We start from the raw sequence: 27,815 nt of genomic DNA on the forward strand, positions 1-27,815 counted from the left end.
GATAAACATTGAGAAGGCACTGGCAGCAGTTATTTTTTGTCTTATTTGGAGACCAACCGGCGCTTGCATGCCGGTCGCGTAGGAGGGCTTAGAGAGTCTCGTTAAATCTCGTTAAGTCTCGTACGGTGCCCGGATGTTCTCGTTTCAGAGCCCGGATGACTGGAATTCAGTGCCCGGATCACTGGAATTCAGTGCCCGGATGAGTGGATTTCAGTGCCCGGATGACTGGAATTCAGTGCCCGGATGAGTGGATTTCAGTGCCCGGATGAGTGGATTTCAGTGCCCGGATGACTGGAATTCAGTGCCCGGATGAGTGGATTTCAGTGCCCGGATGATGGCTCTCGGTCTCGGCGTGACGTCACCACACTGCCGACAACGGGAGCTAAAAGCATTTCATGCTTAAAAAAATCTCTGCCTCTCCCGTAACCGAGAGTAGAGTAAGCATGAAATGTTTACGGGCCTAATGTCATCTCGGTGGACACCCGAACCGCACCGTACAGGAAGGGAGGAACGCCACCACCCGTTCAGCGCGATGCCTTGCCATTTGGTTTTTTGAGGAAAGGAAATGGCGCAGTAATTCTCTGCCATCTCGGTGGACACTCGTACCGCACCGTAAAGGAAGGGAGGAACGCCACCACCCGTTCGGCGCGATGCCTTGCCCTTTGAACGCAGCGCTTCTCCCCCGGATCACGTATGACAACGAAGTGTAACGTGGCATTTATGTGCTTTTTGCACGCGTTATTAGAAATCGGAAATTATAATTCCGTGCATTATCAAACCCACAGCTCCACTGATATCTTGATAAACATTGAGAAGGCACTGGCAGCAGTTATTTTTTGTCTCATTTGGAGACCAACCGGCGCTTGCATGCCGGTCGCGTAGGAGGGCTTAGAGAGTCTCGTTAAATCTCGTTAAGTCTCGTACGGTGCCCGGATGTTCTCGTTTCAGAGCCCGGATGACTGGAATTCAGTGCCCGGATCACTGGAATTCAGTGCCCGGATGAGTGGATTTCAGTGCCCGGATGACTGGAATTCAGTGCCCGGATGAGTGGATTTCAGTGCCCGGATGAGTGGATTTCAGTGCCCGGATGACTGGAATTCAGTGCCCGGATGAGTGGATTTCAGTGCCCGGATGATGGCTCTCGGTCTCGGCGTGACGTCACCACACTGCCGACAACGGGAGCTAAAAGCATTTCATGCTTAAAAAAATCTCTGCCTCTCCCGTAACCGAGAGTAGAGTAAGCATGAAATGTTTACGGGCCTAATGTCATCTCGGTGGACACCCGAACCGCACCGTAAAGCAAGGGAGGAACGCCACCACCCGTTCGGCGCGATGCCTTGCCCTTTGAACGCAGCGCTTCTCCCCCGGATCACGTATGACAACGAAGTGTAACGTGGCATTTATGTGCTTTTTGCAGGCGTTATTAGAAATCGGAAATTATAATTCGGTGCATTATCAAACGCACAGCGCGACTGATATCTTGATAAACATTGAGAAGGCACTGGCAGCAGTTATTTTTTGTGACTCGTTTGGAGACCAACCGTTGCTTGCATGCCGGTCGCGTAGGAGGGCTTAGAGAGTCTCGTTAAATCTCGTTAAGTCTCGTACGGTGCCCGGATGTTCTCGTTTCAGAGCCCGGATGACTGGAATTCAGTGCCCGGATGACTCGATTTCAGTGCCCGGATGACTCGATTTCAGTGCCCGGATGACTCGATTTCAGTGCCCGGATGACTCGATTTCAGTGCCCGGATGACTCGATTTCAGTGCCCGGATGACTCGATTTCAGTGCCCGGATGACTCCATTTCAGTGCCCGGATGACTCGATTTCAGTGCCCGGATGACTCGATTTCAGTGCCCGGATGACTCGATTTCAGTGCCCGGATGACTCGATTTCAGTGCCCGGATGACTCGATTTCAGTGCCCGGATGACTCGATTTCAGTGCCCGAATGATGGCTCTCGGTCTCGGCGTGACGTCACCACACTGCCGACAACGGGGGCTAAAAGCATTTCATGCTTAAAAGTCACAGGCATGTAGAATAGAGAAGAAAAATGACTGTGTACTGCTGCGCATGCGCTCTGGCAGGTGCGCCTTCCCACGTGACCACTGCGCTTAGCTTCCACTCCTGTGCCGCCAAAATAGAGTGCGTGAAATGGTCAGAACGAGTATCTTCGCCTTTAGTGAAATTCATCAGGTCTTGAATCGTACGAACAGGTCGCCAGAATTTCGGTTAGGCCGATTCCAGTGTCTGCACAGCGCGTTCTCCCAACTCTCCCTTGATGTAACTCGATGACTGGCCAACCTTGTCATCACTGCTACCTTCCGCGTGCGTCATGTGGAGCGTTGAAGAGTGCAGTGAAGAATACGCTGCTCAAAGGGCTGTACTTTTGAGCGCATTGATGTCTGGTTTTCTAGTTGGGCAAAGTTGCGTACCTTGGCATTTTCTGTAGGGTAAACGTGCCTTTGCATGAATTCTGTTCTATAGGACCGCCGTAGGACTGTAGACCTTGAGTTTCAGGTCCTCATTGGTTAGGACAGTCAGGCTTTGCTTGCCTATCCAGACTTTCAGCAGTTCCGATTTCTCGACGCACTCTTGGCTTGGCTGGGCCCCGTCATATAGTCCGTGTTCGAAGCGGCGTCGATGCTAGGCGTTGGCGTCGTCGATAGGCCTAGTAACCCATGCTTTCCCGATGTCGAGCTGGGTGCCCCGTCAGGGTTAGTGGGCCGGCGCCCGCTTTGTAGCTTTCTGGTAGAAAGCCAAAAACTGGTCCTACCGCTTGAAATTCGTATCCAGGGGATAATAGCACTTGATATCTTTTCGTTCATAAAAAGAAATACTGAAGACACTTTGGAAATTCTAAAGGCGAAAGCCTTGTGGTCAACTCACTTCCGCTTCCCCGAACCGCTTGGCGCGTGGCGGGCTTCCCGTAAGTGCGGTTTTTATTGTCATTGGCGGCTGCGGTCGCTTTTTTGATTGTAGTGTTTGAGAGCGCAGCTTTTTTGAGCCTGCTTCGCGGCGTCGCCATTGCCCGTTCGGCGTTCATTGTGTTATTGGCGTTGGCGTTGACGGTTTACACTCCGATCATTTTAACCAAAGAAGTGCGCGAACTGGCTCCCTGGGTCAGTGGACGCCTGAATCGCGCTGTTGTGTTGTTGATGCGGCCGTATGAGCCGTTGCCTAGCAACTGTCGCGGTGAACACCCGAACCACATCGTACAGGAAGGGAGGCAGTGGGAGTGAAAGAAGAAAGACAAAAAGGGCCCGCAGTGAAGAAAATGAAAATTGCATTTGAGGAAAGGAAATAGGAACTGTCTCGCATATCTCGGTGGACATTCGTTTGTAGAGGAAGTGGGGGTGAAATAGACAGAAAATGGGGCCGTAATGAAGAAAATGAATTTGAGGAAAGGAAATATGAAAGGAAAGGAGGTTGCTCCGCTGCGTCGAGAGGCCACAGTTGGCACGATTCCAGCACACGGATGGACTCTGCGAGCATGAGCCATTAAAGGCTTTCGCCTTAAAATCCGGTGGCGAGAATGATTTGGTCCGGTCGAATTTGGTCAAAATTTGCGGAGCCGATGCGACGCGCGTCCGCTTACTTGAACCACCATGTAGCGTTCTCCCTACGGTGGTGGCGAGGATTTTGACATAATTTTGATAAGGCGACGCTCGTCAGCGCGATCCAGTCCCCTACAAGGGGCCGGGTAGCGCCGGTGCTAAATAAAATGGTTTTTATTTGTTGAGAAAAGGAAATGGCGCAGTATCTGTCACATATCTCGGTGGACATCCGAACCACGCAGTAAGGGAAGGGAGGTGGGATGGAATGAACCCTTGTAGTAATTGCGGTGATATGTTGGTGGCGGTAGTGAAAAACATTTATCGTCTATTAAATTTTTACAGAGAGGTGATTGGGGTAGGGCCCTATTGGCCCTTTCCCCTTACGATACTGGGTGGAGCCCCTATTCCGGTGCCCCATTGGCAAGCAACGCCGCTGCGTCCTTGAACCAATCTTTTGGGTCATTAGGTCGTGACAGCCGAGCAGGGATTCACCCGCCGCGATGGCTCAGTGGTAAGGCGCTCGTCTACCGAGCCGGAGTACCCGGGTTCGAACCCGACCGCGGCGGCCGCGTTTCGATGGAGCCGAAATGCAAGAAGCGTCCGTGTGCTGTGCGATGTCAGTGCACGTTAAAGATCCCCAGGTGGACGAAATTGTTCCGGAGACCTCCACTACTGCACCTCTTTCTCTCTTTCTTCTTTCACTCCCACCTTCCTCCCTTCCCTTACGGCGCGGTTCAGGTGTCCGCTGAGATATGCGAGACTGCGCCATTTCCTTCCCTCAAAAAACAATTTTTATGCCTCCCAGTCCTCTGTGGTAATGGTGGTGGTGAAAAACTTTATTATGCAGAGTTTGAGGGTCAAAAAACCCTGCTACATGGTCGGTACCCTTAGTCCGGGACACCGCACGACGAGGCCCCGTCTCGCGCCCGCTTTACTAGAGCCCTTTGAGACTCCAGTGTGGAGCAGTTGAGCAGGGCAGTCTCCCATGCCTCTCGGGTGGGGGTGGGGGAAGGGGGAAGGTGAGGATTCTGAGTACATGCGCACACCATGTGAAAGATATCGCAGATCTCTCCACAGTGCGGGCAGCGCCCATCTGTATTCGGATCGAAGTGTTTTGCTATGGCAGGACAGAGAAGGGTTCATGTCTGCAGGCGCCGCAGAGTTCGCTCCTCCGCCTTACTCAGCCCCTTGGCAGGTGTCGGGTAGAGACGGTGGCTGTCGCAATAATAAATTAGGATTTCGCGGAACCGCAGAAGCGGTTTATGAGCTTCTGAGCCATGATAGCTAGGATGAGGAGCCCGGTGTGTGAGCGCTCGGGCGGCCGCATCAGCGGCCTCATTGCCTCGTAGACCCTTGTGGCCAGGAGCCCAGATCACTTTTGTGCGAGTTGGATCGGCCGGAGCGCGTCTTAGAATTTGGGAGGCAAGAGGGGATATTTCGCCTGCAAGATAATGTTCACAGGCCCGGCGAGAGTCTGTGATAACTGTTCTCGATTTTGGATCGGCGGCAGCGAGAGCTATTGCGACTTCCTCCGCTCGTGTTGAATTTGGGGCCCGAAAAGATAGCCCATCGACATTCAATCCCCGGTGGACTACGGCAGCCGTGAAGAATCCCGTGGGCGACGGCCCTGTGATGTCCACGTAATAGACGCCCTCTTTGTAGCCATATTGCCTCTCAAGCGTGCGAACCCGCGCTTGTCGTCTGCCTTCATGTGAAGCCATGTCCATGTTCCGCGGGAGCGGAGCGACCAAGAGCATGTGGCGCCACAGCACCGGGATGTTCTCCGTCCCCTCTGGTATGCATGTGTGTTGGATGTGTAAGCGGTTTAGCAGGCGGCGCCCAGGAACCGTCTGCGATAGCTGCGTATATTGGTTCACGAGGTGGGCCTCCCGCAACTCCTGATAGGAGTTTACCACTCCTAACGCCTTCAGTTTGGCGTTGGAGGTAGCCACCGGGAGGTCCAGTGCTCGCTTTGTTGCCTTCCTGATGATGGCGTCAATGCGCTCGTCTTGTTGTTTGGTGGTGCGTAGGTACGGCACGGCGTAGAGGATCCGGCTGGTCACGAAGGCATGGGCGAGCCGTAGCGCGTCCCTGGGTTGGGGGGGATAGATGGGTTTGACTGACACGCCCAAACCATGAGGAAGGTGTCAGACAGTGTTAGTGAGAATTTTGATGAGGAGGCCCTCGTCAGCGCGATCCAATCCCTTACAAGGGGCCGGGTAGCGCCGGTGCTCCTCCTTGTAGTAATCGGTGATGTGTTTGAATGTAAGGGCCAGATTGTCTGATTGAGAGTAGGCTTCCAAAGACGGGGAGAGAGTGTGCGGGCGTCCTGATCGGCCTGTTCGTTTCCCTGGAGCCCCTGGTGACCGGGGGCCCAGATCAGGTTAAGTGGAGTTGAATCTTCGCATCGGCAGCTATATTCTAGTATGCGCCAGGCAAGCGGGGGAGCCCAGCCCAACTCATAGTTCCGACAGGCCCCTCGCGAGTCGGTGATGATGTGCTTCGACTTGGGAGTAGTGAAAGCCAGAGCAAAGGCAATCTCCTCCGCGTGTGTTGCGCTGTAGGCTTTGAAATTGAGCCCGTTAACTGTGCTTGTGTTGTGTACGACTGCGGCCGTGTGCCACCCCCCGTGGTGTGGGCCGGCAACGTCCACGTAATACACATGTTCTTGGTTACCATAGTATCGCGCCAACGCTTCCGCGCGCGCCTGGCGACGACCGCTATGGTCTTCTCTGGACATGTTGCAGGGAAGGGGTCGGACCCGGAGGGCGCGTCTCCAGGGTCCTCCAGGGTCCGGCACTCTCCCTTTCCTCAATGTGGTAGTCATGTTTGTTGTGTAGCCGGTCCAAGAGGCGGCGACCGGACGTGCTCTGTGCAAGACGCGTGTATTGGTTGACTAAGTGGGCTTCTCGAAGCTCCCGGAATGTGTTCACCACGCCCAAGGCCAGAAGTCTGGTTGGAAGTGGCGACCGGGAGATCGAGAGCTCGCTTGATGACTTTCCAGTGGATGACCTCCAGTTGGTCATCATCGTGTTTGCACAGGTGCAAGTAGGGGGTTGAGTAGAGGATTCTACTCGTTACGAAAGCATGGGCAAGCCACAGTGCATACTTGCTTCGTAATCTGCCCAGCTTGTTGGAGACCCGGCGGACCATGCGGCCCACCTGGTCTCTCACCGTGCGAAGTTTGGCCAGGGTGGTGTTGACTAGGCCTGCGTTGGAGGTGTATGAAGAGGCCAAGGACGCGGATCTCCTTGGCCTCCCGGATCAGCCCTGAGGGGAGACTGATGCGCAGTGGAGTTGTTTCCTGGGGGGAGGGAGGTACATGCATAAATTCTGATTTAGCTGGGGCGCACTGGAGCCCGCAGTAGGCCGCGTAGTCGTCGACTAGGGTCGCCGCTGCTTGCAGGCAGGATTCCATGTGCCCGCTTGATGACTCCGGTGGATGACTTCCAGTTGGTAATCATCGCTCGCTGATCTCAAGTCGGAACACATCATCACCTACTCGCGAGGGGCCTGTCGGAACTATGGGCTGTGATGGGCTTGCCCGCTTGCCCGGCGCATACTGCCTACTCCCAATCAGACAATCTGGCCCTTATATTCCAACACATCACGGAGCCCACCTGGTCAACCAATACACGCGTCTTGCACAGGCCACGTCCGGTCGCCGCCTGTAGGACCGGCTACACACCAAACACGACTACCACATTGAGGAAAGGGAGAAAGTGCCAGAGCCCTGGAGATGCGGCCTCCGGGTCCGACCCCTCCCCCCCAAACTTGCGCGCGCGGAAGCGTTGGTCACCAGCAACACGTGTATTACGTAGACTTTGCCGGCCCACAGCTAAGCAGTCCACAACCCAACAGGTGAAAACTGGGAGGCGGTGCTGTCCAGCTCACACCCGGAAGACCAGTTTTGGCTGGTCAACCGAGCAAGAGCGGCGACAAAGGCCAATCAGCTTCTGGAATGAGGGCGCCCACTCAACTATACCTCGTCTTATTCTGCGCAGAGATGTTTCTCACTCCGCCAGATATGCCCACGACACGAAAATTTTGCAGACAGTCCGAGGATCGGCAATGACAAGCTAGACTGCTTTGGTTAATGGTTTCTGGGGTTTTAACGTCCCAAAGCGACTCAGGCTATGAGGGACGCCGTAGTGAAGGGCTCCGGAACTTCCGACCACCTGGGGTTCTTTATCGTGCACTGACATCGCACAGTACACGGGCCTCTAGAATTTCGCCTCCATCGAAATTCGACCGCCGCGGCGCAAGCTGGACTCGCTGAGCTGAAGGTGTCTTGCGTTTCGCCTCCATAGAAACGCTGCCGCCTCGGACGGGATAGAATCCGAGTCCTCCGGCTCAGCCATGTCATAGACAGAAATTTTGGGACTAAGAAGAAAATTTAAGAGTCCCAGCGCATGCCACCAGCACAGACAGACAGACTTCACTAGCCGAAGGGGGGGGGGGGGGGAGTCCCTCACAACGCAGGTCAACTTCGCCGGATGGCAAAGAGCTTATTGCCTCGGCGACACAGTCAGCCCGTTGGACGAGCCGAGCCGCAGCGTGGTCTCCCATTGCACCTGATAAGGGAAATGGGTGATAGGGCAGGCCCACATGATGACGAGCCACTGGTTGTGCCATCGCATCTTCTGTAAAGGCGGCGATCCTGCTCGGCTGCCACGACTTACAGGCCCAACAAGCATTAGTCGATCGCTCCAGGGTGGCGGCCACCGCACTGTGGTCCCAAACTAGGGACCTCCACCTAGTGCTTGTAAGAATCAGTCCCTTTTGGGCTGATCCAAACATACCTCCCGTCCGTTCCAAATGAAGGTTTTCGCCACCACTACATGGAAAGGCGATGGTTGAGCACGCCAGCTCCCTTACCCCTGAGCCACCGTGGAAGGTCGCGCTTGTGGAGCGTGCTGTGAGCGGTGATGATTGCGTGTGGTGACGACGAAGATGAGCAGAGGCGAAGCAGTCATTGTCGACGTGATTTCATGGTAGCATTTCTATTTGATGCCGGACATTTCAGCGTCTGTTTCTGTGGCAAGTGCAAAAATACATCTTGTGTGGCACATTGCGAATCACACCACGCTGATAACGAACTTTCTGCCACGTAGGATGGCGCCACCATGTGCGCGGGTACAGTGAGCGCCAACGAAGTGGCCAGCATGTAAACAGGGTCGGCCTTTCCTCTACGTCGAGAGCCATTGGACGTCGCCCGACGTAGTCACCCGCTAGTACGTAGCAGCAGCAGCATGTGTGTCTGCATGAGCGCGCGTTTTAAATTTATTCTCCATCCCATTTCAAAGGAGCTGAGTGCAGTTACCCGATTCACGGTCTCCCATTGTAACCCCTCCTCGGAGCAGGGACGTAGCCAGAGGGAGGGGGGGGGGGGGGGGGGGCTGAAGCCCCATAAGCCCCCCCACCCCCCCACTCCCGGAATTTTTTCGAACTGTCACGTACCGCTGACCAAAACAACCGCCGGCGCCGGAAGTCCTGGATTTTGTCACCTGCAATGTCTTTTTCAGACTAGAAAATACATTTTGTCGCGAACATTGCTAACTAGGGTTAGATTTCGTGGCAACGCTCATGCACCTGGATTCACATTACGCAATGAGCTCCATCCTAGCACAAACTTTCAAGGGCCTATCGATGGCAAGAGGGCTTGCCGCGGAATCTCGCGATGGCCGCAGAGTCTACGGAGCCACGCATTTCAATTCCGAAACTTAATGGGTATAAAGTTCCCATAATCTTTTGACGCGAAAGCCGCACTTAGATTTCAAAAGTCGTGCTTTAGATTTTCAAATAGGGAACTTCAATTAATTTATTATTCTTATAAACTTTTGACGCCAAAGGTGCATTGACTTTTTTAATCTCGTACATCGGACCATACAACGAGACAAGCCAAATTAACACAGTGTCAGACAAGTTGACAAAGCACGCAGCTAGGTCGGATGAGACGAAGGGTTGTGGTGATTCATTTGTGCCGTCATGCGACAGAAGAGAATATTATCCATTTTATCTTCGCACTTCTAATGTATATTTTGCAGAACTCTTCGTTTACACATGCGCTCGCTGTTTGGACTAAAATTTCGGTGCAATTACTCGCAATACATGACTGGTGCCAACTGTTGCTGCGCAGTACATTGGAACAAAGGACAGCGTCATTGAGATTTTTCCCTGGCCGTTGCATGTGTACAAAAATGTAAAGGTTCTTGAACGACAACGATTCATTAAAACATTTGTTTTCTACTTGCTAATTTCATGGCCTTTACATTCACGGCCTTTACGTTTTTCATATCAGCGGCGTGCACTTCTTTGCTGGTTTCGGACTGATATAGTTCTAGAATTCATGTGATGTTTTCTTTACTTATTAAATACGCAATAACATGGAAGAATTGCTATCAGTTATGTCTGCCAAGATTTGTGAGACATACGAATACATTCTTTTATTTAGAAAAATGCATATTTCACTTGTCTAGACAGTGCGTAACGTTATCTAATACACAATGGCAATGCAGTGGCAATGCAGTTATTATTTTTGCGTATGATCCCTCCACAAATTCCATGCGAAGGCCGCGCAACAACGAGCCCCCCCCCCCCCCCCCCCATAACAAATTTTCGGGCTACTTCGAAGGGCTATACTTATTCAGCTGCACCTTCCAGAGGGTTCAGCATCATACCATAAAAAAAAAAAACCGGTACATGCGCAAGTCCATATGTAGCGACAGCCAGATACTCGTTACTATAAAATTAATTCAGCGTTACTTTTTCAGACGACCACACATAAAGACAGGGCGTACAGGTGCTAACTCCAGCTAAGTTTATTGAAACGCGCACTTGTTACATTGGTTTAGAAGGAAGGCAGTGAGCGCATGAACATTTGTGAAAGCAATGAATGCATTGAAAAAAAAGTTCAACAGTGGTTTCGTGAGGGTGCTGCTCTCAAGTATGCGCGTGATTCATGCACTCCCAGATACTCTTAGAGCGGGGGGGGAGCGGTCCCGGTCTCGCGGAGGTGCCCTCGACGTTCGCCGCGTGTTATGCTCACGGCGCTAACCGACCTTCCTTTATGCGGCGTCTCATCTAGGGCCGCCGCGGTGGCTCAGTGGTTATGGTGCTCGGCTGCTGACCCGAAAGACGCGGGTTCGATCCAGGCCGTGGCGGTTGAATTTCTTTGGAGGAGAAATCCTAGAGGCCCGTGTACTGTGCGATGTACGATGGTCGGAATTATCCGGTGCCCTTCACTACGGCGTCCCTCATAGCCTGAGTCGCTTTGGGACGTTAAACCCCAATAAACCATGTTCTTCCCTTCGCGCCAAGACAGGCGCGCACTTACACATAGCGTCCACAGAGGAACTGCACGACGCTCAACCGCCCACAGGAGCCGGGGCGTGCATCGCGATTGGTCGGCGGTGAGGATTGTAACGCGACAGCCCGTTCACAAGAAAATCCGTGGTCGGCGTTGTGAGGGAACAATCACAGGCCTGGCTCTGGCAGGTGGCACCCAGAGAGCAACCAATGAGGCAGATGGCTACCCAGGTCACGTGACCTTGTGGCGTCGTCACAACCTGCCCACCGGATAGTGGGCAAAGTGCCCACCGTGGCGGCTTGTAGTTATATCAATGTTAGGTTGCTCGGGCAGAGCCAGAACAACCTGTGCCGCACAAAGCCAACCGCTGGGAGAATCTCCCATCGCAGGGCAGTGGTGCTGGTGATGGGGGTGGAAAACGTTTATTTTCTCTATTTTACAGTTGTTTTTGCGGCTTAAGATGGAGTCTTCCATCTTCTCTTCCGGGTTGGTTCCCCTAGTCCAGGGCTCCGCTGAGGGTAGCTGCCCTGCGTGCACGCCTTACTAGTCCTTGCTGGACTTTCAGGATGTCGCTGGATAGCATCCTCTCCCACTGTTGCATCGATTAACCGCTGCACCACTACGCAAGGAGGCGTATTAGGACTCCCAGGGACCTATGAATGTAAATTAGAGAATTACCTTCTGCATATGTGGGAATTAACGCATTGCGCGGTCGCGTCATAACCTTATGACGGAGTTTAGTGTACCTTACAATTTTTATGCGAAGCATACTACTTTAGCTACCACTTCAGCCCTTCACCGTGGTTATGCGCCTCCAAATCACGTGATACATGACGTCACACCACGTGACACGATGACGTCACGACAGTAGAGAAACGGGGGCCCACCTCGCGCCGTCGCTGTGGTTGTGCGCCTCCAAATCACGTGATACATGACGTCACACCACGTGACACGATGACGTCACGACAGTAGAGAAACGGGGGCCCACCTCGCGCCGTCGCTGTGGTTGTGCGCCTCCAAATCACGTGATACATGACGTCACACCACGTGACACGATGACGTCACGACAGGGGAGAAACGGGGGCCCACCTCGCGCCGTCGCTGCGGTTGTGCGCCTCCAAATCACGTGACACGATGATGCCACACCACGTGACACGATGACGTCACGGCAGTGGAGAAACGGGGGCCCACCTCGCGCCGTCGATGTCGTTGTGCGCCTCCAAATCACGTGATACATGACGTCACACCACGTGACACGATGACGTCACGACAGTGGAGAAACGGGGGCCCACCTCGCGCCGTCGCTGTGGTTGTGCGCCTCCAAATTACGCGACACGATGATGCTTCGCATTCTCCAGGCTTAACCAAGTTAAGCCTCAGCCATTTTTCTCGCGCTTTCGAGTCATTTCCGCTACCGTCTTTCGACAATTTTTTCCTGTCGAAGGGGGAGGGCATCGCTCTATATGTTCAAGGTTATGCGCTCTTTGCCCCGCTTCTGCAGATCCTTTCTGGAAGGTTCTCACCCCTTCATACCATTCGACTCCTTCTTCATCACATCGAAGAACGAAATTCAATTTCTCAGCACACATCCATCGCTCAAGGCGTCGACCTGTGCTTCCATTTCAACAACGCCCGAGAGTACAGCAAGCAATTCTTTGGGCGTAACGAGCGTGGAAACGTCGAAACTTCTTCCGTGCAAGGCGTGAACATTTGCTTGCCCTGTCTACTCGTGAGGAGGAGCAAACATTTATTATGGCACTGTATTGAATTGGGAAGGGAAGCTGTGGATGGACGTTGACCTGGGTGGCAGTCCTATTCCGGGACGCCATTGGCTGCCGCCGCTGCCCGTGCTCTCTGGACCAGGGCCTCCAGGTCCGAGCTGGACAGGGCCGCCTCCCAGCCCTCCCTAGTTGGCTGATTTATAACTGATATATTTGTATTTAACTGGCAGGCCCACACCATGTGGTATAGGTCAGCATACTGCCCTGCCCGTGAAAGTTGGGTCCACGTGTTTTAGTACTCGTGACAGAAGGCGTCGAAAGCAACGACGCAAGAATCGAAAGGCTTGCACACCGGTAGCGTGGTATTCTACAATCCAGTGCCCGAGTCGCGAGAGCAAGAATGCTTGCGTGTGAGCTACTCAACTGGAAATCAAAATGGACTCCGTAGACGAACGTCAGCCCACTGACATCTACCGGCCCTAAAGCCCGTGATGCTAACGGTGAAGTTGTTTACTCGAATGTAACTGCTTCCACGTAGCCCGAAAGCTTCTGCCAGGCACCATTTTTTAGTTGCCTTACGCATACAATTCAGAATAACAAACATGAGCCGTTCATCAAAGCAAAACGAATAGTGCATTTTCTACAGCAGCACGACAGACTTATTTCAACTGCGCGGCTGAAAGCGAGGACTTCTCTGGCACATTTGGTAGCGTCTTCGAGCATGACCCACAAGCACATTTCGCGCTTTGAACGGCTTCACTGACTGTAAGCGTCTTGTGCATTGTCAGCGCACGAGAGAAATGTTCACGTGCTTAAGGTAGATGAACGGAATCAAAGAAAATTTGCAGACACAATAGGGCCATTTCTTTAACCTACACCAGCTACACCAGTGTAGCAAATGTCCAATACCTCCAAAGAAGCTGCGCTACACTGGTGTAGCTGGTGTAGATTAAAGAAATGACCCTAATGTCACCAGACACTTAACACTTCTTGCGAGAGAATGCGGAAGCATATGTACGACTACTCAAGGTAGATGAACAGATTCCAAGAAAATTTACTAAAACAATGCCCTCATTTGGGCACAAACATAGGTTTCCAAGGTATAGGGCAGACATAAAACACTGGGCTGCAATTCCAATATACAAGCGGCAATGGGGTTGGGTAAACACGATGTGCTCCAATAAAGGCTCTATGCAGTGTAATGCCACATCAAGCAGAGAGAGAGAGAAAAAAATTGCTGACGATTAGGTTTCCTCCTAATGCGAAATCTGAGCGCAGCTCATCAGCTCAAGCTTTTCGATAGACTGAGGCAAATAATTCGAGCAAGACATGTATGTACAATTACAGACAAGTTATTTTTTTTGCGAAAGCAATATTGCCGTCGGCGGAGGTCGTTCCTTCGCTGTCACGTGGCACGACCACGTGACAGCGTGACGTCACGACCGGAGGAGAGCATGGGCCCCAACTCGCCTCTTCGACCGTAGTCGTTCTTTCGCTCGGCGCGGCGGCTACCACGTGACGGCCTCCTCGGCCCGCCGCGTGAGGGCGCTCGCTAGGAGAGGATACTTAAAGGATACACGGGGCGCCGCTTAGTCATGTCTGAATTGTACAAGGCGTCGCTGGAGCGACGGGCTGCGCGCAAACGCCGGCGCCGTGCCGAGGAGACAGATGAAGAAAGAGAAAGGCAAGAGCGGTTGGCTAAGCAACGCGCCTATGCCGCAGAATGGCGAGCCCGGCGGCGTTCTACAAGTTCTCTTTCTTTCAGTCGCAACAACAAGACATCGCGCCGAACGGGTGGTGGCGTTCCTCCCTTACTTTACGGTGCGGTTAGGGTGTACACCGAGATGACAGAGAATTACTGCGCCATTTCCTTTCCTCAAACAGCCGGTAGCCACGCGTAACCTGTAGACGCGGCGCACTGCGTTCCTTCAGTTGGAGGCGCTGCGCGCTTTCGCAACCTACCAGGCTTAACCAAAGCTAGGCCCCCGCCAATTTTTTCACACATTTTCCTTCTTCAAGAAACACTCCAATGAGAGTTCTTGATTGTCAGGAAGGAAGCTTTGTGGTCGGAGAAATAGATGGATATATGCTCGACTTGCCGCGCCAATGCCAAAGCCTCGTTCTCAAAGGCGAGGTCTATGCAAGTATTTCGTGAGGCAGCCGTGGGAGGCGTTACGAGTGAGAGGAGATCGCGAGAGTTCGCTCACCATTGTCAGCGCTAACGCATGCAGCCCACATCTCTCTCTTATCACCCCGCTTACTTACCTATAAGCGCAATTCAGGCGTCCGCTGACCCAGTGAGACAGTTAGGCGCACTTCCTTTCCTTAAAATGATCGGAGTGTAAAAACGTTGTCAACGCCAACACAATGAACGCCTACGGCCTATGGCTTCGGCGCCGCGTTTCTGGCACAACGTTGTTAATGCTTGCAGCCCACATCTCTCTCTCATCACCCCACGTACCTATATATGCGCGATTCAAGCGTCCACTGATCCAGGGAGCCATTATCCGCGCTTCCTTTTCTTAAAATGATCGGAGTGTAAAACGTGGTCAACGCCAACACCAATTACACGACGTACGCCGACGGCCTCTGGCTTCAGCGCCGCGTTTTTGGCACAATGTTGTCAATGCTAACGCATGCAGCGCACACCTGTCACTGCCGCCACTTAGTTTAAAGCACGACTGCGATGTCCACTGTTCCAAGAGGGCAGTTATGCGCCTTCCCTCTGGTTCAGGTGCCCACCGAGATGTGCAGACCTCGCCCTCACCTCAGGCTACATATATCTTGGCGTAGAAGAGCTAAGCCACCGCCAATTTTATTGCGAAATACTACTCGCACTTTCAAGCCTTCGCGTGACCCGGCCGCAGTTACGCTTGATCTTTAGCGCAGTGAATATGGGCGACCAACTCGCTCCTTCAGATAGCCCGGCTGCAGTTACGCCGCGCCGCGCACCTGTGGCGCTACTGCCGCTGTGACGTCATACCAGCTGAGATTATGGGCGACCAACTCGCTCCTTCAGAGAGCCCGGCTGCAGCTACGGTGTGTGTTTGCCGCGCTGCGCACCTGTGGCGCTACTGCCTCGGTGACGTCATACCAGCTGTAGATTATGGGCGACCAACTCGCTAATTTCTCCTATGTAATGGTGACGATCCTTCCGCTACGCAAACAGGACCCCCCATTGCACATACTCAACATTTACTGTCCCCCAAAGCTACCAAATGTTACATTCGCAGATATCTTCAGCCGGGCTTTGAAGGTGGCGAATCGGGATCCCCTCATAATCGTTGGGGACTTTAATGCTCCCAGCACCTTATTTGGGTACACACGTGAAGAGAAACGCGGACGCAAGTTGGCGGAGCTTGTTTCCACACTGGGCCTTACTCTTCACACGGATCCCGCGCAACCCACTCGTATAGGTAACTCCGTTACACGCGATACGTGTCCGGACCTCACCTTTACGAAAAATATTCGCTATGCAGATTGGAGGAACACCGAGGAATCCCTCGGTAGCGACCACTGCATAATTACCACTACAATCCATACCAAGCCACTCACAAGACCACAGGCCAATGCAAAACTACCCGACTGGACCAAATTTAGGAGCAGCTACATCAATCCTCAATCGATAATGGACCAAGGATACTCAACGTGGTCCCAACACCTAGTATCCCACTTGAAATCAGTCGAGCAAAATGTTCAACTCTCAGAGGCGAGCCCGGCGGTGGATAACCACCTCCTCCACCTCTGGGAGGCACGACACAGCCTAGTCCGCCGCTGGCGTCGTCAAAAACACAATCGGAAACTCAAAATTCGCATCGCGGATATCACCCAACAGGCGGCACAATACGCGGCCCAACTCGCCGACTCCAATTGGGTGCACCGATGCAACACTGCAGCTCGGCAAATGTCGAGTCTGAGTACGTGGCGCCTCTTCCGCGCCCTTATTGATCCGGCACAAACCCGTACTGAGACACAAAAACAGCTTCAAAGGGCTATACATAACTTCACTGGAGACACGGCCAAACTGGCCGATGCGCTCCGCGACAAATATTTGAGTATACACCAGGATCCCCGTGGTCAGGCGTACTCGTATGCAGGTTCCGAGAACGCGGATTTGGATCAACCGTTCCAGCTCCATGACCTAAAAGCGGCCCTGGCTAAAATGAAGCGAGGTACAGCACTAGGCCGGGACAAGGTGACGGTAAAGCTTATTGCCAACCTCCCAGATCCCGCCTACGAAACTCTCCTCGATTACTTCAACACTATCTGGATTGGAGGCACACCACTCCCCATAGATTGGAAAACGGCACTAGTAACTTTCATTCCCAAGCCAGGTAAAGCCATTAACACCGACAACCTCCGGCCCATCTCCCTCACCTCGTGTGTGGGGAAGCTGATGGAGACTATGGTCCGCGACAGATTGTCGGCTTTCCTGGAACAGCAAAACATTTTCGCAGACACCATGTACGGTTTCCGCCCACACCGGTCCGCACAAGATGTCCTGTTGCAACTTCACAAGGAGATTCTCGACCCCGTCGAGCACCCCAGCAATGATAAAGTAGTCGTCGCACTTGACCTGCGGGGGGCTTTCGACAATGTGACCCACGAGATCATCCTATCCCATTTGTCGCAAACAGACTGTGGGCGCAATACTTTCAATTATATCAAACAATTCCTTACAGATCGCCAATCCTATATCCGGCTGCAAGACACAGAATATGGCCCATATCAACTTGGCACACGAGGGACCCCACAGGGAGCTGTCCTCTCGCCATTACTATTTAATCTGGCCATGATGAAGCTCCCTACCCAGCTGGCAGAGGTCGCCGGTGTGCAGCACGCTCTGTATGCGGACGACATCACCCTCTGGGCAACACAACAATCGGTTGGAGACATCGAGACCAACCTGCAACAAGCGGCAGCTATTGTGGACGAATACGCTCGTCGCTGTGGTCTTGAATGCTCCCCGAGCAAATCTGAATTTGTGCACATACGCCCCAACTCAAAGTGCACAACCAAAATTGCCCTTTCCCTACTTAGCGGACCGATACCTGAACACGAGGAGATCCGGGTACTGGGGCTTTTCATTCATCATAGGCGCAAGATAGACACTACCCTAAACAAGCTACGTAAGGAGGGGGACCAGGTGGGTCGGATGCTCCGCCGGGTGTCCAATAAAAGGGGGGGACTACGATGCAAAGATGCCCTGCGGCTGGCCAATGCATTCGTGACCAGCCGGATTTTATATTCGGCTCCCTACCTCCACCTACGCAAATGCGATGAGAATGCCTTAGAAGTAGTTCTCCGCAAGATTTATAAGAGAGCGCTCGACCTGCCCATAACGACGTCCAACAAGCGTCTCCTCGGTCTGGGGATGACCAACACCTTTGGGGAGTTACGAGAAGCTCATCTTAACAATCAATACTTGCGCCTAAGCAAAACACCTGCGGGGAGCCGCCTTCTGACCCGCTTACACATATCCTACGCAACACATACAGAAGAACGGGTCCGCATCCCTGAAGCCTGGCGCTTTGCACTCCAGGTGCGACCCCTTCCGAAGAACATGACTGCAGACACCCATGATGGTCGCCGTCTCGCGCGGGCGGAGGCTATTTCTCAACAATATGGCCACAAGCCAGGTGTCTTCTATGTGGATGCGGCCGGCCCACACCATGGGGGTTGGTACACGGCGGCCGTCATCCACCAAAACACTACAGTTCAGGGCCTTACTTTCCGTGCCCCAAACATTACATTTGCGGAAGAGATCGCCATTGCACTGGCCGCCGCAGATCCAGAGTCCCGAGTCATTATTACGGACTCCAGGGGCGCCTGCCGCAATATTGAGCAAGGGTATATTCCAGACCGTGCTTTCAAAATTCTCCACGCATGCGAATACACAGGGTTTCCGACCCATCGTACCATCGTGTGGGCTCCGGCTCATGCGGGTCTTGAGGGGAACGAGGCAGCCGACGCTGCCGTCCGCGCGCTTACTCACCGGGCGTCGCCTCATCCGCAGCCTGATCCGGAATTCAATTTCAATCCGGCCATCACCTTTAAAGAGATCACCTCTCTTTATCAAAATTTTCATGGTCTCTATCCCCCTCCCTGTAAAGGCCTCACCAGGGTGGAGGAGCGCTGGCTTCTCCGCCTCTATACCAATACTGTACTGTGCCCGGCAGTACTTATGCACTTCAATTCTTCTTTCTCGGGCGCGTGCCCACACTGTGAGGAGGAGTTTTCGGACACCTACCACATGGTGTGGGCATGCCCTTCCAATCCTGCCTACCCACCCCACCTCCACCCCACTCGAGAGGACTGGGAAGCTGCCCTGCGCGGCTGCTCCGAACTCCATGCCCAACAGGCATTGGTAGCTAGAGCACGGGCCGCTGCGGAAGCTACAGGGATCCCGGACTAGGGATCCCTCCTAGTGTTTGTAAGGGGCGGGCCCTTCCGGCTCGCCCCATCGACCTCTCACTGTAAATAGGAATAAAAGTTTTCCTCCTCCTCCTCCTTCAGAGAGCCCGGCTGCAGCTACGGTGTGTGTTTGCCGCGCTGCGCACCTGTTGCGCTACTGCCTCGGTGACGTCATACCAGCTGTAGATTGTTTTCTTTCTCTCAGTCGCAACAACATCAGAAACAAAATATACAAAAAACACCGAAGACGCTTTGAGTTGCGGCGCACTGCGTTCCAAGACGCTATCAGTCGTCGCGCAGCGGCGGCGGGTAGCCACGCGTGACCTGTAGACGCGGCGCACTGCGTTCCTTCAGTTGGAGGCGCTGCGCTTTTGCTTTCGCAACCTACCAGGCTTAACCAAAGCTAAGCCCCCCGCCAATTTTTTTCTCAGTCCCTCTCCCCTCCTTTATTTCTTTCCTTACGGCACGGTTCAGGTGTACACCGAGGTTTGTGAGACAGATACTCCGCCATTTCCTTTCCTCAAAAACCTGTTTTCAAAACCACTTCTAGTAGTTCTACCGCACTAAAAATGCATCACCACAGAATGTTTCTTAGGCCAGATACTTGAAGATGCATGTAAGGGACAGAGTCCTGAAAAAGGCGCCTCGTGCGAATCCAGGAACTGGTTGGTTGGTTTGGTTTATGGGGTTTAACGTCCCAAAGCGACTAAGGCTATGAGAGACGCCGTAGTGGAGGGCTCCGGAAATTTCGACCACCTGGGGTTCTTTAACGTGCACTGACATCGCACAGTACACGGGCCTCTAGAATTTCTCCTCCAAAGAAATTCTAGCCGCCGCGGTCGGGATCGAACCCGCGTCTTTTGGGTCAGCAGCCGAGCACCATAACCGCTCAGCCACCGCGGCGGCCGAATCCAGGAACTGTGGATTTGTAAATGATAATGAATGGCACTAGATTAATATATTCATGGTCCGTCACCAGCACCCGTTACCCTGTGCCCGTCGTTTAGCACGTGAGCGACTTATTCCGCCACTGTAATGAGCGGAAATGTTGAAACCACAGTCACATTGAAAATTGGTTTTGAGGAAAGGAAATGGCGCAGTGTCTGTCCCACGTCTCCATGGACACCTGAACCGCGCCGTAAGGGAAGGGAGGAAGGTAGGAGTGAAAGAAGGAACAGAGAAAGAGGTGCCGTAGTGGAGGTCTCGGGAATAATTTCTACCACCTGGGGATCTTTAACGTGCACTGACACTGCACAGCACACGGGCTCCTTTTGCGTCTCGCCTCCACCGAAACGCGGCCGCCGCGGCCGGGTTAGAACCCGGAAACTATTTCCGCACTTGAGAGAGCACGACTGCGGAGGCCATCGGCTCGCTAGCGTAGCTTATTCCAGCAATAGCTTCTACGCAGACATTTATACCTGGAGCATCCATCTATAAACACAGCGTATCCGTCCGCAGGGCGTTCCTTCTCCTGACGCAGTGGCTGGCATGGCCGCCAAGCGAAGAAACAGCAGCGATGGGGGCGACCAGGAGCTCGGGGAAGAGGACAAGGGGAGTGGACAAAGCGAGGCGAAGCTCCCCAGGCTGCACAGCAGTGACGGAGAAAAAGGCGCCGAAAACGGTGCGACAGACCAGGAACCGCAGGGTGAGTGTGGAACTTCCTTTTATTGCGAAAGCAATACTACTCGCACTTTCAAGCCTTCGCGTGACCCGGCCGCCGTTACGTTTGATCTTTAGCGGAGTGAATATGGGCGACCAACTCGCTACTTCAGATAGCCCGGCTGCAGTTACGCCGCGCCGCACACCTGTGGCGCTACTGCCGCTGTGACGTCGTACCAGCTGTAGATTATGGGCGACCAACTCGCTCCTTGAGAGCCCGGCTTCAGATACGGTGTGTGTTTGCCGCGATGCGCACCTGTGGCGCTACTGCCGCTGTGACGTCATACCAGCTGTAGATTATGTTTTCTTTCTCTCAGTCACAACAACATCAAAAACAAAATGTAAAAAATTACCGAAGATTGAGTCGTCGCGCAGCGGCAGCCGGTAGCCACGCGTGACCTGTAGCCGCGGCGCACTGCGTTCCTTCAGTTAGAGGCGCTGCGCTTTTGCTTTCGCAACCCACCAGCCTTAATCGAGGCTAAGCCCCCGCAAATTTTATTGTCATTCCAGTAGTGACTTGTTCTGCAGCGATCTCATAGACAGTTTGATGTGCCTCGGTATACGCCGCCCCAGTAAAACCATGACCCCGTTGCGCCCATCATTTGTGCGGAAACCCTACTCCAGACGTACCAACCCCGAGCAAGATTCTTGTCTTGTGTGAACCGCGAGCAAGAATCTTGCCTTGCGTGAAGCATCGGAGTAAGTCGGGTAAGCTCGGGAAAGTTCGGAGGAGCATCGTGCAAGCTGTAGGGAGTGTGAAGATGGAGAGCGGGAAACGCGCTCCGTGCACATGCAGATGCCAGAGAGAAGTGGCGAAGAATGAACACATGCTGTCGCACGTCTACTCGGTTTCACTGCTTTAAAGCGCCACCACTTTTTTTTAGAGAGAGATTGTCTGAAGGAAAATAGTGCCTGCATACCGTCGTTACTGGAAAAGGCGGGGAAGAACGGACTATTCCGAAATGGCGAACAAAGGCCGCGCCAACGTCGTCGTCAATCCAGGTGTGCTGTGTAGACACTTGAGACAATCGAGAATGGTCCATCTTTGTCCGTTACAGAATACACACCGGGCTCTATTCCGGGGAGAGTAGTGGTGGTGGTGGTGGTGGTGGTGGTGGTGAAAACATTTATTAAATCATAGGGAGAGGTGTTGAGGTTCGTGTGGGATGCCTAGTCAGGTACCCCATTGGCGTTTGCCGCAGCACGGGCGCGCTGCGTTAAGGCCCTTGGGGCCTCGAGGGTGCAGCAACCGGACAGGACCCATCCCTACCCCCATCCCAAACCCCACCCGAGAGGACTGGGAGGCGATCCCAGTCCTCTCGGGTGGGGTTTGGGATGGGGGTAGGTGTCAGACACCTCCCCACAGTGTGAGCACCGCCCGTCGAATTGAGGATCGAAATGTTGCAGAGTTGCCGGGCACAACATCGTGTTGGTGAGCAGGCGCAGGAGTACCCGCTCGTTGACCTTCCCCAGCCCTTTGCACGGGGTGGGCAGAGTTTGGTGCGTGGATTTGTAATACTCGCATATTTATTTAAAAGTATAAATCTGATTGAAATCAAAGTCCTGGTCGGCGTCGGGTCCCGTGGGAAATGCCCGGAGAGAGAGCGCGCGGGCGGCGGCGTCGGCTGTATCATTTCCGCGGACGCCTTGGTGACCTGGAGCCCAAACGAGAGATCGGTGCGCGGGATCCGAGTCTCGACTACAATTTTTGTAAATGCGATAAGCTAGGGGAGTAACCCACCCTTGCGTGACGTTACGGCAAGCCCCTCGCGAGTCGGTGATTATGTATTTGGAGGAGGTGTGAGAGGCTGCCAAAGCGATGGCAACCTCTTCTGCGTGAATTGCTGACTGGGCCTTGAAAGTAAGGGCGTCTACTGTTTTACCCTCGTGGACGACCGCGGCCGTGTACCATCCCCTGGGGTCCGGGCCGGACGCGTCCACGTAGAAGACTCCTGGTTTGCTCCGAAAATGGCGGTCCAAGGCTTCCGCCCGCAGGGGAGAGTAGTACCGCTGTCGCTTCCCCGCTTCCCTCTCTCAGGATGACCAGAAGATTTCACTGTCTTGCAGATCGTTGATTCACTTCATAACACACCAGCAATATTCCATAGCCCCAAGGTTTTCTTCTAACCGATAGCTGCTGCGCTCTGCAGCCACAGCCAGCCCCGTCGAAAAACACAACACAAAAGTTTCTTTTGTCACAACAGGTTCTTTCTGTAATGTTGTGTACCAAAAACTTTTATGAAGAACTTAAATTCTTGTAGTAACAACAAAATTATGTCTTTACTACAGAAAAGTGCTGCAGGACTACAGACTAGAGAAAAGTATTACAGAATAAAACTAGTGTATATTAGAAAAACACTACGTAACAAAGATCAATGGTCGTCACGACAAAACTGCAAAATATTTTGCTAATTGATTTTAGAGCGTAAGCTCTACTCCTCCCGTACAAAGTTGAAGGTCACGTGGCTATGAAGTTTGACCTTTAAATTAGTAGGAGCATAGGCTTGGCTCTGACGTCATGCCACGTGACTCGCTGCGCCTCGACACAGCTGCGCGCGTTGAGCCAACGGCACTCGCTCTCCTCGCAACTGTCGAATCATGTGACTCGCTGCGCCTCGCCACAACTGCGTATGCGGAGCCGACGGCACTGCGTGGGACACTGCGTGGGCGACGCATGCATGGGACACGTGGAGTGGGCTCAGTTTCTGCACAACGGCGCTTAGTACACACCGGGAGCAGTGCAACGGCTGCATTGTTCATTCTGTCGTGCTTATCTACGGATCGTTATCGGCTGTACAAAGCGCTGCGCTGTGCTCTTGCAGCGCCCTCTGCGTCCTTCATTCCCTGTCTGTGTCTGCTCGCATTCTTCGCTTGCAGCCAAAGCATGACCGATCAAGTCGCCCACTTATATGAGTTGAGCTGCTTATGACTGCCTAAGGAAGCTTATCAAAAGAGGGTGGAATTTCAGCGACTGTTTCTGTGTGCGGAGGTTACGTGCCGAACGGTGAATACGCATAAAGCTGTTAACGATGAACTCTCCTGAGAAGACTACATTCGTTGTTTATGGGAACGATCTTGCGCTTCGGCCGAATTATCAATGTGACTTTTATCAAGCGTATCAACAGCAACTGATCAAGCCCGACGCGAAGCGAAGTTTTATGACAGAGACCCGAACGGCCTGCTGCATAGAGTTTACGAAGGTAATGTGTGGTTTGTGCTTGATCACGTACATTTTTTTCCATCTTGCGTGCATCCTATTGTATGACGTCATCACTACAGTCGTGAATCTTCCTCTCCCAGTAGCAGGCCAGAAGCGTTCTCGCCCGGGAGACCCCTGTGCATTCCTCAGTTCTGTTGTTTATTGGTTTATTGGGGTTTAACGTCCCAAAGCGACTCAGTCCTGTTGTGAAAGTAAGGCGTGTGTAACGATGCTTCCGGGCTAACAGTTACCCCCATTCTCCATTTCATATTCCCAGCTCTTCATCGTTTGTGTTTTCAAGATACTTGGCCTTGCCCCTTATGACATTCCTTTCAATAGCATAAACTTCATAATACACGCGAACCTCGTTATAATGAAACGGTTTATAGCGAAATATTAGTTATAACAAAGGAATGGCGACTGCCCTTGGAAATTCGGTCAACACGGATTGTAACGAAGCTATGGCTATAACGAAATAATCGCCGGGGCCCTGCAACTTCGTTATAATGAGGTTAAACTGTATTACTCTGTGCCTGCTGAACACATTAGCCGTGCTGCTCTTCGTAGAAGCTGCTATCACGCTGGTAAACAATATCGAGCTATTATCATCATCATCATGCCAAGGCTTAATCTTTCTCGCTTTTCGGTCAGAGAAGCGATATGCACAAAAAATTCCAGTGAGCTTTTCTGAAACATTCCTTGTACATTATTCGCTTCACAGCGGCCGCGGTTGGAAAAAGAAGCAAGAGTGACAGTGGCAAGGAGACAGCTGAGGCAGACACGGACAGCGGAGTGTCCGAGACCAAGAAACGAAGGGTAGCAGACGACAGCGAAGGCGCTGAGAACGACGCGTCTATTCAAGGTAAGCGGGAACAGCGACCTCAGTTTTGTTTTGCGGAACTAAGCTAGTTTTGTCTCTCGAGAACAAGAGCAGGACTGTGAGACGGGGCGCATTATACTTACGGTTAAAAAGTGTTACGACTTCAAATCTGCGATAACGGCTAAAAAAAATCACGACGATTTAGTGTAGTCCAGTGTAATATTATTTTTTACAAAAAAAAATTATCAACTGGGTGCTCTGCTGGGTGCATCCTCCTTCGCATGCTGAACCGCGTTGAAACCAAGCCCTGGCTGAGCCGGACTTAGCTGTAGACTTTGCCTTCCAAGAGTCCGCTCAGGCACTCACTTCATGCTCTCCTTTACAGGTGTCGTAGATGGCGCACTCATTCGCGCGCCTTTAATGCTGTGCGTGACACCAGCACCTCGTTAATTTCAATGACAATCACATCGCCCGCTTCACAGTAGGACACGCTTAGACACCTCGGTTCATTTAGTGGTCGCTGTGTGGCGCCACTTATATGGAACGGTGGCTTACGTCATAGTGCCAGCTGCTAACATGGCTGACGAATGAATGGATGGGAGATAGGAGCGTTTCCTTTGAAACTGGGTGGTGGCAGTTGGCACCATGGTCGAATTCTCCTCTATAAAGCACACACACCCCTCTCGAAGAAAAAGAGAACAAAAATTTGTTCGCCCATTTCCCGTAGCATGGCGCTGCCCCCCCCCCCCCCCCTCTCTCACCACCCGTGTGGAAACGCACAAAGGCCAGGTAACTGAAGAGCGTTAAGAGAGGGAAGAGGTCTGATCTGGCTCCCATTGAAATGGAGGTTATGACCTATACTCCGTTTCATACATAGCAGCATGCATAGCAGGCAATGCTGCCAAAGCTAGCGCGCCTGTTCGCGCAGGCTAAGTCCGCGCGCGGAAAGTAGTCCGCCACACAACCAATGCGAACACATATTTCGTAGCGACAAATCTTAAGTGCCGTGACTGGCACCTCCTGGACTTCGTTTTACCTCTTGCCACATTTTCGTCCTGCTACTCGTCGAGATTTCGAGAAGCAAAAAGTACAAGTGGCGGTATGATACGCGGTTGGTAGGGCGAATCGCTTTTACTAAATCAGCGCCCAAAAAGTAGTTCACACTCCGTGAAAATTGTGGCTAAAGAGCCCGAACACTGAGCGCCTCACAGCTTCGACCGTGATGGTCAATTCTACTACATAGTTTTATACCGCTCTTTGTATTCTTCCAAACAATGACCGGAGTTTAGAGAAGAAGGTATGATACGTGGCGGAGTAATATGGTTTCGCGGACGCACTACTTCAGCAACCTCCGCAGCGTTGCCTGCTATTATGAAACGGAGTATAGCTTGGCTGCGTGTCGGGCACTTGGTCCTGGTATTTGTGTACGTGTGATTGGGATGCGCGGTCATTTTGTGATGGTGCTTCCTGTTTTTTTTTTTTCTAACCTCCGTAGCGGTGGCGCTTCTACTCAACGAACAATTCGTGCCATTGAACCACGTGGCATCGCGCTGAGTGGGTCTGTTCGCGATTCCATCCTTCATGTCGATTAACTTTACGTGGATTGCTTTCTACCTCTCCGATCACTTTAACCCTTGCAGACGCCACCGGCACCGGGAGAGAGGAAGACATCTCCGAGCAGGCCCTCAGAGACGGGGAAGACAGGGTGAAAGAAGAGGATGGAAGAGAGCAGAGGGGTGATAAGGATGGAGAGGAGGATGGAGAAGAGCAAGATGAAGGCACAGAGGAAATAGGAGTCATAGATGGTGATCAGTTTCAGGATGCGATTGCGGCGGTGTTGCTAGTTATGGGCTTCGTAGAAGACCAGGAGGAGAGTGAAAGTCAGGACGATGAGGGAGGGGGATACGGCAGGGATGTTATGGTTCAGACTGATGGAGGAGGATATGATAGGGAAGAGGTGGTAGCTAACGATGAGAGGGAACAGACTACGAAGGAGACAGGGCAAGAAAGCGAGGGGAATGTTGACGAAGGCGAAGGGGAACAGGGGAAGGAACAGGAGAAGAAAGAGAGCGAGAGAGACGTAAAGGGAAGTGACGAAGTGGAGGGAAGGGAAGACGGAGAGCGTGACGTCACGAAGCAGGGAAAGGAGGAAGGAAAAGAGAGCGATGAAGGTGGGAAGGAGGCAGATGACGACTCCGGCGTATTGGGAGTTGGCGAGGGTGAGGATGGGGACGAGAAGGGGTCGGTAGAGGAGGACGAGCAAGACATGGATAAGGCCAAGAGCAAGACGGACGAAGAGAACCCCGTCCCCCTGGTGGTGACGTACAGCAAGGAGTCCCACGCGATCTCGATGCCCCTGTCGGCCAAGATGTCCGCCTTAAAGAAGAAAATCACGGAGTGTACCGGTAAGTACGGGACAAAACTAGACTTTGGTTTGAGCGAAACCGTCCTCTTTCTATGTTCTCCGGGCAAAGCAGACATAATGATGAGCCCTGGACAGCCTTTGCCTTTAAGGGGGACGCGACTTTCAGCAATTTTTTTGTTTCTTGATGCATTTAGATGAATTTTTTGAGCATATTAGATATCATTTTATGACTGCTCTCACTAAAGTTCGCTGTTATAGCCCCGGAAAATTGTTTTCTAATGCATATTTTTCCTCTAAATTTTGTGAAAGGCCGCAAAAGTCTGGTTATCATTCGCTGTGTTCCTACTGGCACGCTACATGTTAAGTCATTTTTGTAATTATTTTTTTGTTAAGCAGGAGCTTTGGTTTTTTGAGTCTCCATTGGCATATCTAGACAGAGAAGAAATCTTCATAAATCAAATTTAAAATTCACAAATTTAAAAAAGAATGTTTGCGGAGTGCAGCAAAATAAACACGATAAAAAAATGAAACAGTCGGGATGATATCTGCTGCGCGAGGTGAGTATCTAAGCAGAAAACTGACGGATAAGAACGTTCATTGTTCGAGCGTTTTCCCGCAATCCACAACCACCGCGGATCACGAAATTTTTTTTAGAGTACTTCCTGGTCTATTTTTCAGCGATGAAACTTCGGGACAGCATAAAATACGGGATATACGACCAGATACAACACCGGCGAGTACTATGCCGGATTTTCTGCGACACGTGTCCCTGAA

At 52.4% G+C, this 27,815-nt stretch overlaps 1 protein-coding gene across 8 annotated transcripts in view; it reads left to right on the forward strand.

Moving 5' to 3' along the window:
• Nucleotides 1-118: 118 nt before the first annotated feature.
• LOC149346727 (uncharacterized) overlaps nucleotides 119-27,815 on the forward strand; it is a 44,724-nt gene continuing 17,027 nt past the window's right edge. For 5 of the 8 annotated variants that reach the window (XM_089586657.1, XM_089586652.1, XM_089586656.1 and 2 more), the window contains exons 1-4: nucleotides 12,889-14,268; nucleotides 20,457-20,643; nucleotides 24,578-24,718; nucleotides 26,317-27,081. In XM_089586657.1, the coding sequence (XP_089442783.1) occupies nucleotides 20,487-20,643; nucleotides 24,578-24,718; nucleotides 26,317-27,081 (1,063 nt within the window). In that variant the 5' untranslated portion in view covers nucleotides 12,889-14,268; nucleotides 20,457-20,486. Of the gene's footprint in view, nucleotides 1,389-8,668; nucleotides 8,789-12,888; nucleotides 14,269-20,456; nucleotides 20,644-24,577; nucleotides 24,719-26,316; nucleotides 27,082-27,815 lie in introns of those variants that run through there. The other 3 variants (XM_089586653.1, XM_089586654.1, XM_089586655.1) reach the window with 3 other exon arrangements.

The sequence above is a fragment of the Amblyomma mixtum genome, chromosome 4 (genome assembly GCF_055824585.1).
Source record: "Amblyomma mixtum isolate Tamu chromosome 4, ASM5582458v1, whole genome shotgun sequence".
Taxonomy (NCBI): domain Eukaryota; kingdom Metazoa; phylum Arthropoda; class Arachnida; order Ixodida; family Ixodidae; genus Amblyomma; species Amblyomma mixtum.